Source organism: Procambarus clarkii, chromosome 91, assembly GCF_040958095.1.
Source record: "Procambarus clarkii isolate CNS0578487 chromosome 91, FALCON_Pclarkii_2.0, whole genome shotgun sequence".
Lineage (NCBI taxonomy): Eukaryota > Metazoa > Arthropoda > Malacostraca > Decapoda > Cambaridae > Procambarus > Procambarus clarkii.
This window is the reverse complement of record NC_091240.1, coordinates 1,981,730-2,000,986: the sequence shown is the minus strand read 5'-3', so window position 1 is coordinate 2,000,986 and position 19,257 is coordinate 1,981,730. Positions and strand designations below refer to the sequence as shown.

The 19,257-nt window shown below is 44.1% G+C and overlaps 1 protein-coding gene across 5 annotated transcripts in view; it reads right to left on the bottom strand.

Moving 5' to 3' along the window:
• BicD (protein bicaudal D) overlaps positions 1 to 12,386 on the bottom strand; it is a 30,442-nt gene extending 18,056 nt beyond the window's left edge. For 2 of the 5 annotated variants that reach the window (XM_069318628.1, XM_045767855.2), the window contains exons 1-5: positions 12,046 to 12,386; positions 6,711 to 6,851; positions 6,070 to 6,284; positions 3,071 to 3,324; positions 1 to 135 (exon numbers count right to left, since the gene is read on the bottom strand). The exon at positions 1 to 135 is cut by the window's left edge and continues 23 nt beyond it. In XM_069318628.1, the coding sequence (XP_069174729.1) occupies positions 1 to 135; positions 3,071 to 3,324; positions 6,070 to 6,284; positions 6,711 to 6,851; positions 12,046 to 12,240 (940 nt within the window). In that variant the 5' untranslated portion in view covers positions 12,241 to 12,386. Of the gene's footprint in view, positions 145 to 3,070; positions 3,325 to 6,069; positions 6,285 to 6,710; positions 6,852 to 12,045 lie in introns of all 5 variants that reach the window. The other 3 variants (XM_045767853.2, XM_045767854.2, XM_069318629.1) reach the window with 2 other exon arrangements.
• Between the last annotated feature and the right edge of the window lie 6,871 nt (positions 12,387 to 19,257).

The window sequence follows — 19,257 nt, the reverse complement described above, 5'->3', positions numbered from 1 at the left end:
TACGCAGTTCATTCAAATGGATCTCCGAGAAAAGGTCGCCTCCCATTTCTGCTGTGCCGCCACCGGCACTCAGCAACTCTGACTCCAACCTCCGCAGGACAGGTGTGTCATCTTCACCATCACTCTCGCCAAAATCTGTACTACCTAAACATGTGCCAGAATATAACAGAACAGGTAGATTGTCAAATATATATATATATTCTCCTCCACTCTAATCCATTGGAAACATGCACATGAACTAGTGGGATGCAAGAAGTACTTTTTTCATTGTGCAAGTACTCAACGAGTGCAACACATCCACAATGTGAAAAGCAGAAACCTGATAGTAAAAGTGGGCCCAAAAGCTATTCCTCTACACTGTACCTGCAAGGAAGAATGACCAGTTCAGGGAAGAAATTTGGCAGTAAAGACTAGCTCCAGAGTTGAGAGTTATGAGTTTTCAGGCAATACCAAAGGAATTAAACATCACATTACTGGAAGATGGAATTATCAGGGGTGACAATTACCCTGTGTAAAATTCTCAGGGAATTCAATACAGCAAACATTGACAGACCATTTGGAATCGGTGGTATACGGAACATAGAAAATATACCAAAATGAGTTAAGACATTAGAAAACATTTGGTGCCACAATAGCAAAAAAATGGAATGCACTAAGTATAGCAGTGAAGGATGACTATACAGAGCTTCAAAGACAGATATGACAGCCCAGTAAACCTAGAAACCTAAACACCAATTAATTAAAGGATGAGAGTCAGAATCTAAGAGTTGAAGCTTAATGAATGCAAGCACAATTAGGCAAGTCATATATATGCATCCCCACACAGTCACTCGGGCAACCAAAAACTGGAAATCACTAATAAGCAAGTCTCTGCTCACATTTTGCTTACAAGTCTACCCACAGTGCCAATTATTTAGCCCATCCTCCTAGTTGAATACTCCAAGTTTAATTACAAAATATGGCTACCCACACTAGGGACAAGTACTGTACTACAATCACACATCTGTTATCTATGCATCCCCTACATCCTCAGACAATTCTGGGCCCCCTGTAGCTTGACAAATAAGAACAACTCACGAAACCAATGACAGGCATCTGTTAAGTCAACTAGTCGTTTTCATAAACCCCACATACGGCACACTTCCTACTGTCGTAGCATTAAGCCAGGAGGAATTCACATCACGGTACCAACGCTGCAAGAATGTGACCCACCCATTTCTTTCTGATGTGCACATTCAAATGTGGTATCAACTAAAATCTTTGGGTGTACAGCAAAATATTTCTTCCGTTCACTATGGAATGGAAAATTTTACCATATGAAATTAGCACTTTGGGGGGCTCCATGCCTGATGCTAGAAGAAACCAGCAATTTGATTCAGTGTCTTCCAATAACTTTAATGTATCTGTGCATACTCCAACTCTTTGGCAGCTACAACTTTTTTTTTTGTGTGTGTGTGTGTGTGTAGTCAGTCAACTTGTTGATCAGGTTGGGTCCCAAAAATTTACTATGCCCTCATTTCCTCAAGTTCACACACTGACGTTGTGTCGGATAAGTTTGATTATGTCGGTAAGTGACTCTTGTACAATACTTTCTCAGCCCGATTATGTTTGACTAGAAATTTGCTGATTTCACTTAGCCAATACTGTAAATACAGTACGAACATCTATATCAACATAGCAAAACCACCTAACCCAGGCCTAGCTATACCACGCTGAACCAAATATATTAATCTAGATTTATGTAAAACATTTTATATTTTCTTTGAAAATCAAACTTGAGATATTATGATGTAAATTTTGAACATACAGTACACACAAAGGAGACATTATTTGTACTTACATTATTTGTACTTTCATAGGACTTATCTGCATATTCAACATGGAGGATGGACTAAATTACTTTAAGATAATATCTTTCCAGTAATTGACGTTCACATTTTGACCTACAACATTTATATATGAACAATATTGAAAACAAGTAAACAAGAGGCTAGTCACCCACACCTCACATATCAGTGCAGTTTACACCAACCATTTAACACTTTGAGGTTCCACAGACTGATTATCTCGTCATTTATTTTTCTACTGAATGTGTTCCAACGACGCAATACTGAGTCACTCATTAAAATATTTTTTAAAAATTTAAATTTTATCAGATCAATCTTGTAGTGGTTTTAAAATAAGCGCCTTTAGATTGCACACAATTTGATACCAAAATCAAAGATATAACATGAAACTTGATGTCCAAACACTTGAAATATTATAAATTGGCCTTTGGTCCGAATATTAAAATAATTGTTAAAATTCTATTTATTGTCCTATTATCTTGGGACTAGTTTTAAAATGCGCGCCGTTTTATTGCGAACAATTTGATACCAAAATGAAAGATGTAACACAAATATTTATGTCAGAACACTGGAAAGATATAAATAAATTTGTGATGATGAGCGTCCAGAATTAAAATATTTGTTAAAAATCCAGTTATTGTTCTATTATTCTGGGACTAGTTTTAAAATACTCGCCTTTTTATTGCGAACAATTTGATACCAAAATGAGCGACCTAGCACGAAATTTGATGTTATCAAATTGAACGAGTTGAACATTAGGTTGCAATGTACAAAATGGTGCTCGTTCACGGGTAACTTTAGGCTTTTCTGCGGGGAGGCACTCCAGCCTTTTGTACATTTTATTCTTACACATCTGTAGGGAATTTAATTGCGAACACAATGATACCAAAACGAGCGACGTAGCACGAGAATTAAGGTAAAAAAATGGAAGGAGAATGCACATGTTACTGATTTTGTGCGTTTTTGCCGACTTTACGCTTTGCTGTTGGGAGTCACGCTAGGCTTTTGGACATTATATTTATACACAGCTGTAGAGAATTTAATTGCGAACACAATGATACCAAAACGAGCGACGTAGCGCGAAAATTAAGGTGAGAAAACTGGAATGAGTATACACATTTGGGTGTCACCGCGCGCTTACCCGCACGGAGGGGCCACGATCCCCCAGTCAACCGCGAGTTTCTACGGAGCGCGAAAGTGTTAAACTAATATTTTCAACTCACCTGAGAGCTTCATGCTCATGGCAAGATTCGACAAGTTGTACATAGACTCTGAATTCATTCGCCCATCCAGTTCCTTTTTAAGGGCATATTTGGCTTCTCTTTCAGCTTGAAGGGATTCCAGGGCTTCTTCCATCTGTCTTTCAGCAATCTTCTTGAGGTTTGCCAATTCCTCGACCTGTTGGTTAAGCACCTCTGTTTCTTCTTGAAGGCGGCGAATTTCATGCTTGGCTCCTTCAAATTCAACCTGAGATGACCTGTAGTAAAGTTTTATGTATTGTAACAAAATAAAATAACTAGATATTTCAGGCTTCAACCACAGCCTTAAAATTAAGAGAGCTCAAATCCTCACTTGAATGGAGCCCAGCAAATATATAAATCCTGAATTGATGATTAGGTTCTGACAAAATCTTATTCCAGTCATAAGATCAGCAATGGAAGGGTCATGGCTTAGCAGGGGTACACACTCTCTGAACTGGTACGTCTTAACAGAAAACTAAATTATTAAACAAAATATTTCTTAAATTAAAATATTTTTTGTAAATAATTTTTAATATTTAAACATGTACCACAGTATGTTTTAACATTTGAACAAAATAAAGCATAAATATTGGTGCAATTTTTTTTTAGATCAGACCAATGGGTTATGAAGCGACTCATTCCATTTGAGTGGGATTCCACTGAACACTAATACAATATGTATATTCTTAAAAACATAAATGACCCTTCCCTATGTACACATTATGATATACACACACAAAAAGAGGAGAATCAATATGGACAGTAGTGTGTGTTTATGGGTGGGTGAGGTGTATTTGCCTATACCGTATGTGCTTGCAAGATTGAGCCTAGGCTCGTAGCCCAGGCATTCAAGCATTTTGTAGGCTAATGCAATGATTCTGCTCTCATTTTCTTATATTTACATTGGAAATGGTAGAGTTAACTTTAATAATTTCATCTAATCCATTATTCTTATTTACAACACTAAAGAAGTTCTTTTCCACTTCTTATCTGTTTCGTATTCTGTCGATGGGATTAAACAATTTTGAACAAAATGTTATCAACAAGAGCATTTTCATTTCCACATTGGGTAAATAATAAGCATTTATAAATGTTTACTACTGAAGAAGGAACAACAAAATGATTATCAACCAATGTAAGATTGCTTTAGTGTGAACATTTAAAATAAAGAGTAACTTTGATATGATGTTTTAACAATGTCTGGTAATATACTGGTGTAATTACCTAAGTGCAATTACCTAAGTGTAGTGACAGGATGAGAGCTACGCTCGTGGTGTCCCGTCTTCCCAACACTCTTTATCATATAACGCTTTGAAACTACTGACGGTCTTGGCCTCCACCACCACCTCACCTAACTTGTTCCAACCGTCTACCACTCTGTTTGCGAAAGTGAATTTTCTTATATTTCTTCGGCATCTGTGTTTTGGTGTTGTATATGTCTGGTAATATACTGGTAATCTGGTGTTGTATATAAAAATGAACAGCAAAATAAGGAGAATGCATAGACAATATGAACATCAATAAACCGGTTAAACATCAAATAATACAATGAAGAGAAACCAAAATACTCGGCTCAAAGTAATACAAACTAATGCTAAACATAATAATGCTCACCAATTTTGCTAACTCATTAGCATAAAATTTAACCAGAACCATTAACACTTGAAGTATACACATGCCAGCCGCCGTTCCCACCAGCATTTAATCAGATAATGGCACGCGAGGGGAAACGCCTCGCGTCCAGAGACCAACACCAAACAACCACACCCACTTGGCCAACCTCCTGCCATCAGCCAAGCACCTTTCACAATTCTGAAAAATATTTACCCACATTTTCCCCCAAAAAACTTTCACAGATTGAGAGAGCAAGTGAGAGCGAGCGAGAAGAGAGAAGAGAAAGAGAGAAAGAGAGAGAAAGAGAGAGAAAGAGAAAGCAAGAGAAAGAGAGAAAGCAAGAGAAAGAGAGAGAAAGCAAGAGAAAGAGAGAAAGCAAGAGAAAGCAAGAGAATGAGAGAAAGCAAGAGAAAGAGAGAAAGCAAAAGAGAGAAAGCAAGAGAAAGAGAAAGCAAGAGAAAGCAAAAGAGAGAAAGCAAGAGAAAGAGAAAGCAAGAGAAAGAGAGAGAAAGCAAGAGAAAGAGAGAAAGCAAGAGAAAGAGAGAGAAAGCAAGAGAAAGAGAGAGAAAGCAAGAGAAAGAGAGAGAAAGCAAGAGAAAGAGAGAAAGCAAGAGAATGAGAGAAAGCAAGAGAAAGAGAGAAAGCAAAAGAGAGAAAGCAAGAGAAAGAGAAAGCAAGAGAAAGCAAAAGCAAGAGAAAGCAAAAGAGAGAAAGCAAGAGAAAGAGAAAGCAAGAGAAAGAGAAAGCAAGAGAGAGAGAAAGCAAGAGAGAGAGAAAGCAAGAGAAAGAGAAAGCAAGAGAAAGAGAAAGCAAGAGAAAGAGAAAGCAAGAGAAAGAGAAAGCAAGAGAAAGAGAAAGCAAGAGAAAGAGAAAGCAAGAGAAAGAGAGAGAAAGCAAGAGAGAGAGAAAGCAAGAGAAAGAGAAAGCAAAAGAAAGAGAAAGCAAGAGAGAAAGCAAGAGAAAGAGAGAGAAAGCAAGAGAGAGAGAGAGAAAGCAAGAGAGAGAAAGCAAGAGAAAGAGAGAGAAAGCAAGAGAGAGAAAGCAAGAGAAAGAGAGAAAGCAAGAGAAAGAGAAAGCAAGAGAAAGAGAGAAAGCAAGAGAAAGAGAAAGCAAGAGAGAGAAAACAAGAAAGCAAGAGAGAAAACAAGAGACAGGAAGTGAGAAAGAAAGAAAAAGAAAGCAAGAGCAAGAGAGACCCAAATAAAGAATGTGCAAACAGGTATTGTGAAGTGAATAAGGAGTGTCATACGAGAAGATGTGATGTGAACAGTTGTGGCGGCGGCATCAAGCAAGGCAAGACCATCTGTTGAGACTAAATATTAAATTTCTATAACTAACATAAGGTACAGTACAACAAAGTTTCTTACTTGAGATTTGATATCTGCTTTTGTAATGTGATGTTCTCATCCTCCAGTTCAGCATAGTCTTGGAAAAGCCGTGTTTCACGAAATTTCAAGTCTTTCAACTCTGCTTTTAGCTGCTTCTTTTCATGGTCAGTAATTTCTTTATCTTTCAACAAGTCTGCAAGTTCTACATAGTAACGAGACTTCTCACTCTGAACACGTTCTAGCTCTGCTCGGCACTACAAAAACAAAAAATCAATTTATAATGAGTAACTTATTCAAATACAGTATTCAAATTCCCAAACTTTAAGCAATTCACATATTACAAGATCTACACATTCACTTAGTCACTGAATCACCCAACTGTTAAGTTCTGAAGTGTCACCCTAAGCTACCCTATGTCTTGGACTAATAAATACCTTAACATTACTCTTCTTGAAATTACAGCATACAAAATTTTGATGAAAAAGGCTTTATTATAAGTAATTTTCATTGCACTCCAGGAATACATGTTTTAGTAATATTTATGCTTTTGAGAAATAAATATAGCTCAAAAAATGTTGACAATTCACTAAATGTAACAATTACTTTTACACAAAACACCATTTTAGAGCATTACATTTATCAAAATATATACATACAGTAAATTTTAATACAATTCAGACCTGTTTTGCTTCAAGTTCAAGCTCGATAATTTGAGAGTTGAGAGAAGTCTCTCTGGCGGCAGATTCGGAAAGCAGGCTCTCCTCTGTCTCAATACCACTGGCTGTAGCGACACGGTGAGTTGTCTGGAACTTGGCAAGAGCCTGAAAAATTTATAATGTAAATAAAAGGCAAGAAATGGTTACTTTTTATGCAAGTATTATAATATTAAGAGGGGCTTCATTTGGCATAAGATCACTTATGCCAAATGAAGCCCCCCTCAAGAGATGTGTGCATACCGTAACATTCATACGTAGGCACAATTGAATGGATAATTAGCTGCCCCAATATTTGCATGGAGGGGTTAAGTTCCTGCAAATTAATAAAATTGCACATACCGAACTAGGAAAGTTTATAGGAGTATATATAGTATATAGGAAAACTAGGTCAAGTTTCACTCACATTCAAGCTTCATTTTACTGCACTCTTTATTCAACAAAACACCTATCGAAACGTCGATATTTGGTGCTCCCGCTACTTTCCAGTCACACATTCAGTACATACTGTAGTACAAAATGCTTGGCATGTGCAATTATGCATAAATACTCTAATAGTAACATTCATAAAACAAAGTAGGGTGTGTGGAAGCCCAACACACAAAGATAAAAAAGAAACTTAACATTGCTAGAGGTAGGACCTAGGAGTTGGGAAACAATATTGCAGTGTCAATCATCTGTATTTACTGAATAGCAGGCAACGCATTCTAAAGTGTGGCCTGTTTTTGGAATAAAGGAAGAAAGCGCTATCATAAAAGTCTGAAAACAGTTGCCTTATCAAAACAATCACTAAAGACAGGGGCCTAGGAGCTGGAACTCCGTAAACCCTTTCTCCTTCCTTCAGTCAAATGGAGAAACCATGCAAAATTATTTTGAAAAATATTCAAAGGCATCGAGTGTAGTGGACAAAAAAAATAATAAAAATAGGATGCTGACTAGGTATTAAAAGAAGGCAACAAGCCAAGAAGACCACTTATCACTGTCCTAACTAAAATGATGTACATATCCATGTATCTCTTACACATGTGCACACCCCCCCCAACCCTCCACACACATGCACTATATTATAAAATAAAGGGGGTATCACCTCTGGTTGGAAATGTGAGAACCCTTAGCCTCGGAGATAATAAATTGCATTCAAGGGATCCATTTTAGACCCCGAGTATGCATTTGGATATTGTCCTCAACCGCCCTCATTATTTTACTCTTGGTTATACAAAGTTATTTGGTTACAAAATTTATTAGTTACAAATACAGTATGTATAAATAATTGAATATACCTGTACATAATATAATGAGAGAATTTGTCTGTTCAACTACTCAAGGTTTAAAGCCAGATGCTTGGGGGTTACCTCTCACATATGAAACATGTGGGAATATCATAGGCCAGCTGGGGGCTGGTTCCAGTGGCACGCTAAGAAATATCTGCATATAAGCCCCCCCACCCACCCCCTATCAAATTATGATCATGAAGTTAAATCTGAAATATTGGTTGTGTTGTCCATAGACTTAGAAGTTTCAGTGCTTGCTTATGAAATTTATAAGCAGCAATAATGCCATGGGGGGGAGAGGACATCAGAATCAATGCTGCTGTTGGGGGTACAGTAGCTTCATTGCTGCTGGCGGGACTATAGCATCAATGCCATCGGGTGGTGGGTAGCAGCAATGCTACGGGGCCAACTCAGCAGGTTCCATGGAAAGGGGGGGGTGACCAACTCGGCTGGTCCTGTGAGTGGGGGTGGGGGGGCCAACTCGGCTGGTCCTGTGGGTGGGGGTGGGGGGGCGAACTCGGCTGGTCCTGTGGGTGGGGGTGGAGGGGCCAACTCGGCTGGTCCTGTGGGTGGGGGTGGAGGGGCCAACTCGGCTGGTCCGGTGGGGAGGGGGGGGCCAACTCGGCTGGTCCGGTGGGGAGGGTGGGGGGCCAATTCGGCTGGTCCGGTGGGGAGGGTGGGGGGCCAATTCGGCTGGTCCGGTGGGGAGGGTGGGGGGCCAATTCGGCTGGTCCGGTGGGGAGGGGGGGGGGCCAATTCAACTGGTCCGGGGGGGAGGGGGGGGCCAAACTCGGCTGGTCCGGTGGGGAGGGGGGGGCCAACTCGGCTGGTCCGGTGGGGAGGGGGGGCCAATTCGGCTGGTTCGGTGGGGAGGGGGGGGGGCCAACTCGGCTGGTCCTGTGGGGAGGGGGGGGCCAACTCGGCTGGTCCCGTGGGGAGGGGGGGCCAACTCGGCTGGTCCCGTTGGGAGGGGGGGGCCAACTCGGCTGGTCCCGTGGGGAGGGGGAGGCCAACTCAGCTGGTCCCGTGGGGAGGGGGGCCAATTCGGCTAGTCCTGTGGGGGAGGGTCAACTCGGCTGGTACCATGGGGGGGGTAGTCAACTCAGCTGGTACCATGGGGGGGGTAGTCAACTCAGCTGGTACCATGGGGAATGGCCTCATGAAGGCCACATGGTACACCCACACCATCCCCACCACCTATCCACACATCCAAGCCAACCTACCTGCACATCTATACCAGCCCTCCCAACTTATTTGCACATACACATCATTCCTAAACACATTACCTGCCCGCCCACACCACGCCTTTACCTGCCCGCCCACCCCACGCCTTTACCTGCCCGCCCACCCCACGCCTTTACCTGCCCGCCCACACCACGCCTTTACCTGCCCGCCCACACCACGCCTTTACCTGCCCGCCCACACCACGCCTTTACCTGCCCGCCCACACCACGCCTTTACCTGCCCGCCCACACCACGCCTTTACCTGCCCGCCCACACCACCCCTCCCCACCTGCCTGTCCATCCACACCGCCCCTCCCCACCAGCCTGCCCACCCACACCACCCCTCCCTACCTGCCTGCCCACCCACACTGATCCTCCCCGCCCACCCACACCGCCCCTCCCCGCCTGCCTGCCCACCCACACCGCCCCTCCCCGCCTGCCTGCCCACCCAGACCACCCCACCCACATCTGCCTGGCCACCCACACCGCCCCACCTGCCTGCCCACCCACACCACCCCTCCCACACCGCCCCACCCCACCTGCCTGCCCACCCACACCACCCCTCCCACACCGCCCCACCCCACCTGCCTGCCCACCCACACCACCCCTCCACACCTGCCTGCCCACCCACACTGCCCCTCCCTCACCTGCCTGCCCACCCACACTGCCCCTCCCTCACCTGCCTGCCCACCCACATCGCCCCTCCCACACCTGCCTGCCCACCCACATCGCCCCTCCCACACCTGCCTGCCCACCCACATCGCCCCTCCCACACCTGCCTGCCCACCCACATCGCCCCTCCCACACCTGCCTGCCCACCCACATCGCCCCTCCCACACCTGCCTGCCCACCCACATCGCCCCTCCCACACCTGCCTGCCCACCCACATCACCCCTCCCACACCTGCCTGCCCACCCACATCGCCCCTCCCACACCTGCCCGCCCACCCACACCACTCCCACCTGCCTGCCCACCCACACCCCCCCCCACATCTGCCTGCCCCCCCCACACCCCCCACATCTGCCTGCCCACCCACACTCCCCCACATCTGCCTGCCCACCCACACCACCCCTCCACACCTGCCTGCCCCTCCCACACCTGCCTGCCCAAATACACTGCCCTTCCCACACCTGCCTGCCCACCCACACCACCCCCACCTGCCTGCCCACCCACACCACCCCCTCCACATCTGCCTGCCCACCCACACTGCCCCTCCACACCTGCCTGCCCACCCACACTGCCCCTCCCACACCTACCTGCCCACCCACACTGCCCATCCCACACCTGCCTGCCCACCCACACTGCCCATCCCACACCTGCCTGCCCACCCACACCGCCCCTCCCACACCTGCCTGCCCACCCACACCGCCCCTCCCACACCTGCCTGCCCACCCACACCGCCCCTCCCACACCTGCCTGCCCACCCACACTGCCCCTCCCACACCTGCCTGCCCACCCACACTGCCCCTCCCACACCTGCCTGCCCACCCACACTGCCCCTCCCACACCTGCCTGCCCACCCACACCGCCCCTCCCACACCTGCCTGCCCACCCACACCAGGAATCTGTACAGGAATCAGGAATCTGTACACCAGTTGATTGACAGTTGAGAGGCGGGACCAAAGAGCCAAAGCTCAACCCCCCGCAAGCACAATTAGGTGAGTACACCACCCCCACCTGCCTGCCCACCCACACTGCCCCTCCACACCTGCCTGCCCACCCACACCTGCCTGCCCACCAACACCTGCCTGCCCACCCACACTGCCCCTCCCACACCTGCCTGCCCACCCACACCGCCCCTCCCACACCTGCCTGCCCACACCTGCCTGCCCACCCACACTGCCCCTCCCACACCTGCCTGCCCACCCACACCTGCCTGCCCACCCACACCAGGAATCTGTACAGGAATCAGGAATCTGTACACCAGTTGATTGACAGTTGAGAGGCGGGACCAAAGAGCCAAAGCTCAACCCCCCGCAAGCACAATTAGGTGAGTACACCACCCCCACCTGCCTGCCCACCCACACTGCCCCTCCCACATATGCCTGCCCACCCACACCACCACACCTGCCTGCCCACCCACACCTGCCTGCCCACCCACACCACCACACCTGCCTGCCCACCCACACCACATCTGCCTGCCCACCCACACCACCACACCTGCCTGCCCACCCACACCACCACATCTGCCTGCCCACCCACACCACCACACCTGCCTGCCCACCCACACCACCACACCTGCCTGCCCACCCACACCACCACATCTGCCTGTCCATCCACACCACCACATCTGCCTGCCCACCCACACCACCACACCTGCCTGCCCACCCACACCACCACACCTGCCTGCCCACCCACACCACCACACCTGCCTGCCCACCCACACCACCACATCTGCCTGCCCACCCACACCACCACACCTGCCTGCCCACCCACACCACCACATCTGCCTGCCCACCCACACCACCACACCTGCCTGCCCACCCACACCACCACACCTGCCTGCCCACCCACACCAACCAAAACAAACCAACATGCAAGATAGCCCCGTGGATAGGGACACATCTGCCCCAATCACAACAAAATATAGCAGATAAATGAGGCGGGGCGAGTGAGTGAGTGAGTGAGTGAGGGGAGATGGTGGGAGGATCACCCAGGAGGAGGAAGATGGGATGGAGGCGGCGGTGAAGGGGGCGGGGGGCCTCGACCCCTTCCCTCCCACCTTAACAGCTGACGACCACAACCAGTGAACCAGGGCAGGTAACACCCCTCCTCCCTGCCCCAACCTTCGCCCCAGGGCCTCTCACCTCTCTGGTGCTCTCCAGTTCGTGCTTGGTGTTCTCGTAGAGGGCCTCCAGCTCCTCGCACCGGGAGTGCAAGCTCTCCTTCTCCTCGAGCAACACCAGGCCGTACTGGGCCGCCTGGTTCTTCTCGCTGCTCGTCTGGTCCAGCTCCTGGTTGAGCCTCTCCAGCTCCTCCTTCAGAGTGTCGATGGACTCCATGGTGAGTGTGAGAGCGCGAGGCGACGAGCTACAATGCACGAGGGTGTTATTTAGGGGCCTTGGCCGCTACACAAGAGTGAGGAGCGGTCGACCCATGGCTCCTCTCTCCCTCAGGTCTGGCCACAGAGTCTCGGGCTCTTAGGAACACCTTGCTCTACCGCAGCCTGCTTCTCGCCAACCCTATTTTTCCCCGCAAGCATTTATTAAAAACTGTAAATGTATCTCGTTTGTGACACTTTTATAATTAATGCATTCAATTTTATTCATCTTCTTTCTATGAGGAAGTCGATAGAGTAATGAATTAATAGCGAGTCAGATTATTGGAATCGCGTACCACAGAAAACGAGTAGGTAACGTGACTTTTCTAGTATGAACTAAACTATTTTATATGAACTCTTTCCTTTTTTTATATAGTTTTGAATGACTTGTACCTTAGCATTTATCCTTTGCAATATTTTTGCTTTACCTCCCTTACTTACATCGTCCGGGTAAATTATTGAATTAAATGTTTCGTTTGTATCTTTCCACTATTCCGTTGAATATTTTCAGAATTTCTTGGATGGTAAAAATATAGAAAACTCATATAGTGAGGCCATATAGATCGGCGTAACGTTATTTGATGACTAGTAAAAATCCCTTGAAGGTGTTTGACTCGAAACAAGTCACTCACACCGAAACTTAATTTACTATTGCAAATTCCACTTCACTATATATAAAGAAAACAGTCAAGACACTAGAATTCAAGAAATGTCAAAACATTTAATTCGAATTCAATCAAAATCTTTGCCAGGAATATCGCTAATCTGCTTACGGTATATAAGCATGAGTGCATGTATGTGACCTCTCCCGCTGCTGCCCAACCACTGATGGATGGCTGTGTTCAGTGACTGATAGACTATAATATATATACAGTATATACGTATTATTATTTAATTGTTTATAACGTGAAGATCATTTTTGAGGGTTCAGTACCTGAAACCATTATGTGATTCGATATAAGGCCTTTAATTCCACAGCCCAATATATATCTACGACTATATGGTCGTATGGTCTTCGTAGTTTCCTACACTGAGCTTTAATTTTGCTCTGTAACTAGTGTTACCCAATCTCCCAATCTTTATATACTTAACCCAAACAACTTTATCATTGTGTTCATTGCTGTCTTCTTTTATGTGCTAGCCATATGCTGTATTGTGCCTACAAATTTTTGTTAAACTACCATTCAAGCTGTCATTGCAATCAATCTGAACTACCAAGCACAGACTCAGTATTCGCAGTGTTTTTCAGCTCTTTGCACTTAGGAAAATGAACTAAACTTTCATTTGACAACTGTGATTTCCATAAACTAAGTTTTGTAATGAAGCACTTGATGCCATCATACAACTGAGTGATGAGTTTGCTTTTACCTTGTAATTTCAAATTAAGATCAGTTAATTGTGCAGTAATGTCCACAGCAAAAGCCAGATCCTGGAGCTAACTTTCATCTTTTATTTCCTCTGTGTTTTGACCTTTCATCTCCAAAAACATAATTATTTCTTGTCTCAACAAATACAATCTTTTCAGCATTTTGTGACATGACATCCAGCGGACTTCCTTGTAGAATGGAACATGGGTAATCTGATTATCCATATCTTCCAACAACTGGCTGAACTGGTGATAGTTTAAATTAATAAAACTGCAATTTTGGCTGTTAAATGACCGAGTTACAGTACCCATCGTGCGGGCCGCAGGTGAGTTTGCAAAGGGCCCCGCATGGTTGACATGCCTGCTTTGCATGATGGCAAATTCCACTAATTTCCAATCTCGCTAAATAAAAAAAATAAATCTATCCTCACTTGGGGTCATGTAGCACATTAAATGTTATGATGGAAGGTGGTGAATGTAGTACTGGGAAAATATATATATATGTCGTACCTAGTAGCCAGAACGCACTTCTCAGCCTACTATGCAAGGCCCAATTTGCCTAATAAGCCAAGTTTTCATGAATTGTTTTTCGACTACCTAACCTACCTAACCTAACCTAACCTAACTTTTTCGGCTACCTAACCTAACCTAACCTGTAAAGATAGGTTAGGTTAGGTTAGGTAGGGTTGGTTAGGTTCGGTCATATATCTACGTTAATTTTAACTCCAATAAAAAACAATTGACCTCATACATAATGAAATGGGTAGCTTTATCATTTCATAAGAAAAAAATTAGAGAAAATATGTTAATTCAGGAAAACTTGGCTTATTAGGCAAATCGGGCCTTGCATAGTAGGCTGAGAAGTGCGTTCTGGCTACTAGGTACGACATATATATATATATATATATATATATGTCGTACCTAGTAGCCAGAACTCACTTCTCAGCCTACTATGCAAGGCCCGATTTGCCTAATAAGCCAAGTTTTCATGAATTAATGTTTTTTCGTCTACCTAACCTACCTAACCTAACCTAACCTAGCTTTTTTTGGCTACCTAACCTAACCTTACCTATATATATAGGTTAGGTTAGGTTAGGTAGGGTTGGTTAGGTTCGGTCATATATCTACGTTAATTTTAACTCCAATAAAAAAAAATTGACCTCATACATAGTGAAAAGGGTAGCTTTATCATTTCATAAGAAAAAAATTATAGTAAATATATTAATTCAGGAAAACTTGGCCTATTAGGCAAATCGGGCCTTGAATAGTAGGCTGAGAAGTGAGTTCTGGCTACTAGGTACGACATATATATATATATATATATATATATATATATATATATATATATATATATATATATATATATATATATATATATATATATATATATATGTCGTACCTAGTAGCCAGAACGTCGTACTCGGCCTACTATGCAAGGCCCGATTTGCCAATTAAGCCAAGTTTTCCTGAATTAATATATTTTCTCAATTTTTTTCTTATGAAATGATAAAGCTACCAATTTCATTATGTATGAGGTCAATTTTTTTTTTATTGGAGTTAAAATTAACGTAGATATATGACCAAACCTAACCAACCCTACCTAACCTAACCTATCTTTATAGGTTAGGTTAGCTTAGGTAGTCGAAAAAGTTAGGTTAGGTTAGGTTAGGTAGGTTAGGTAGTCGAAAAACAATTAATTCATGAAAACTTGGCTTATTAAGCAAATCGGGCCTTGCATAATAGGCTGAGAAGTGCTTTCTGGCTACTAGGTACGACATATATATATATATATATATATATATATATATATATATATATATATATATATATATATATATATATATATATATATATATATATATATAATTCTTTGTCGCTCTCTCAGAATTCACCAATAAATTAACCAGTCTTTCACTATAGTTAAAGCCACAAAGAGATTTAAATCACTTAATTAATGACCACCAAGGAATATATTGCAATTTTGGCAGATTCATAAAATCCCATTGGCTTCTCTTCAAAATGTTTCCCATCAAAGTAGATCAACAAACTGTTAGCACGCATCATCCTGACATTTATTGTCAGTTTGTCATATTAGCAAATTCTCCTCCGCATTCCTCAAGAAGTTTGTTAGATGAGTCACGAGACCTGTGGGTGAGTGCCGCTGGGTGAAAGTCCTTGTCTCAATGAGTCACGTACCGCCGTCAGTAGGCTTCACATCTAGTTCCTCTTCCCAGCTCCTTCATGCTGCTTAGAAGATATCAGCCCGGTTTAAGACGTTACGTTCTGGAACGCTGCGATCGGGCGTGTTTTCATTGTCTCTGATGATTTGCATGCTGTAATGTTACGATAGCAACTAATTAATGTTAAATATTGGAACGTTTCGATCGCCACTTACTTTTCTTTATCTCTAAAGTACTGTATCTCCAACTATAGATGGAATCCCCAACTATAGATGGGGTATCCGGCGATCCCAAAAGGTTACGTCATTTAAAGGTTGGGAGCCCCTGAATAATAAATATATAATGAACAAATGGCAAAATTTTATAGCCTCAACCCCAAACATTCAATCTCAATGATTTCGTGAAGGGGTAAATAGGACCTCTACTCCCCTTTCAGAAGGGCGTGGGGAGCCATCCCTGATCCTCCTATGACGTCCCCCTATACCCACCAGTCACCTTACAAAGTTTGGTGAAGTTATAGCAGCCCGTATATAAGAGTTTGTCCTCCAACCTTGGACACCAACGACATTAGAAGAGTGTTGACCAAACCACACTAGAAGGTGAAGGGACGACGACGTTTCGGTCCGTCCTGGACCATTCTCAAATCGACTTGAGAATGGTCCAGGACGGACCGAAACGTCGTCGTCCCTTCACTTTCTAGTGTGTAGTCTGGTCAACATACTTCAGCCACGTTATTGTGACTCATCGCCGACATTATTAGAACTTTAAGAGTCCCAGAATCTTGCAGTTACCACCCTGAAGCCATCAACACTGCCACTCAAAGAAGAAGGTGTCCAGCAGAGAGATACTCTCATAAATACTGTCAAGCAGTATCCTCCCCCGCGATAGCAGCCACATAGTAAGGACTGACGATATAAATGTGCTCTTTGCACACAGTACTGTATATCCTTTCACGACCAAAGATCACATTCAGTCCAAAAAATCTACCACTTACGGGCTATTCATGTCCGTGCCACCTCTTGAGTGGCTTAATCTTTATCAATCAATCGACCTTGGACAAACAGACAGGCACTTTCTTTTTATATATATAGAATGCTATGCAACGAAGATTAAAAACACTGAGCTTAAAAGTATGCATGAAACCCACAGTGAAAATGGAAAAGACAACTAAGTTGTATTTTCCATTTTCATTGTGGTTTTCCAGCAAATAGAATGTTATATATCTTGGAACGTTTCGGTCGGGCCAAGCTTGTTCCCACCCCCAAACCAGAGTGACAATGTACTACAATGTGAGTGACAATGTGCATTACTTAGTAATGTGCAAAGTGCATGAGCAATCTCTCAGTATAAAATTCCTTCTATACAAATGCCAGAAGCCTAATAAATAAATTTGCCTAAATTTTTTAAATTTTGCCTAATAAATTAAAATTTCAAATAAATTGTGTGCATACATGGAGGCCGAGAAACCCGACATCATTGGCATCAGCGAAAAATGGAGACGAGAGTTCTAATTGAAGAGAAATTCCATCTTTGAGGATATAACAACCACCATTCAGAAAGGACAGAACAACATGAGCAGGTGGGTTAATTCTGAATGTAAAAAAGAGGACCTGAATGCAACCAACAATGAAGAATTGAACACCATGGGATCCTCGGAATCTGTATGGTGCAACATACTAGCTCAAAATGGTTTACGTACCCTCCGTCGTGTTGTAGGGGGTACTGAAGTCACTACAATGGTAAAATCTGACAGGGGCGTATGCTATAGAGCTGACACAGCAACAGCAGTGTGTTGCTAATCAAAATTAAGTTTTTCCCCAGGGTTAGGTACTTCACTGTGGTTAAGCTCTCCCCTGGGATAAATCCCTCTAAATTCTTCCCTATAGTTAAATTCTTTCATACAGTTAAGTTATTTCCTAGGATTAAATTCTCTCATAAAGGAAGAAAGGGTCTCTTCCTCAGGGTCATGTTTTTCTCCTGGGTTAAGCTCTTTCCAAAGTCATGTTCGTCTCCATGACCCTGTAGAGGAACTTTACCCTGGGTCATGTTCTTCCCCATGGTTGAATTATTCCCCCAGGGAATATCTCTGTGCTGGCTGGATAACAATGCCTGAAGCGAAGATTTAGTCGGTATAAATGATGACATCTTCTAAATTGTTCTCAATTAACGCCCATTGACTGTTCTTGTCTTAAATAGTCCAGATCTATCCTTGCTTAACCCACTGGTTTCTATACATACAGTATATATATAGCCATTATGTCACTCTATATTCTACGTACTTGGCTCACCAGACTTCCGGAATGTCAATACGCAGGGATAGAACAATTCAAGGACCCCCAACGTGCGGCCTTCATGAAGAGTAGTTCCACAGATGAAAATACACAAATATTATTTAATCTACCTCTTACCAAACAAAAAGTAGACTTTTATTTTAAAGTAGGTCTTTTATAGATATGGACAATCACCTTTTACCGCATTCTACAGGTAAACTTTTTCTGTCCACAAACACTTTAGTTTACACACACAACTGTAACCTGTAAACACGCAAATTCGTCCATACTTATACTCGCATTATACTCTTACACACACACACACACACATATATCTTAGATGTTTGCCATCTTTCAAAAATATTAAATTAGAAGAGTACGACAGCTTGCTGAAATCCATGCTAGAAAAAGCCCAAAACCTTTCTCTCAGCGACTCACATTGAAAACAGGCCTCCCTTCCTGTCAAACTCGGGCCTTGGCGTACCCACAACAACACAAATTGCTGTACCAGCGTTCCTGTCCTCTTCAGTGGCGTCTGACAACTTGGTGAAGGAAATCCTACCTGAGCACCTAGTTCAACGGGCAGGGGTACATGACCCCAGCTTCACAGACCACAACTAAATGGGTCTCTCTCGCAGGGCCAGCACCCCAACCACCGCCTCCTGAAACCCATAAGCAATGCAGCTGGGATCGCCCCATTCCCGACCAAGAAGCTGCGACAACACCACATGACACTGCCCAACTTAAAGAGCTGTAGCAGCTCCCCATGCAGGTGACTTCCTATTAGCAACCGGCACCCATCTTACACCGCAGGCCCTCCACATTGTTGTGGCTCTCCGCCTCGCTGCCCCAATCCACACCGAATACAGGTGCATTTGCAGCGAGGCAGTGGCCGACAGGTACGGACGGCATGGCCTTCTCTGCCAAAGGACAGGAGGATGGCATCTAAGACACGGCGAGGTTAATGACATTATTAAGAGAAGCCTTACCACAGCCAGTTGTCCAGCAGAGAGAGAGCCCTGTTACCGCTGATAAGCCTGTGGGAAATCTGATGAGCCATAGCATTTCGGGCAAGTCCTTAATCCTATGTTCTCTGGAATATGATCCACCAAATCGTTAAACCACCAGGTACCCATTTTACTGTTGGGTAAACAGAGGCTACA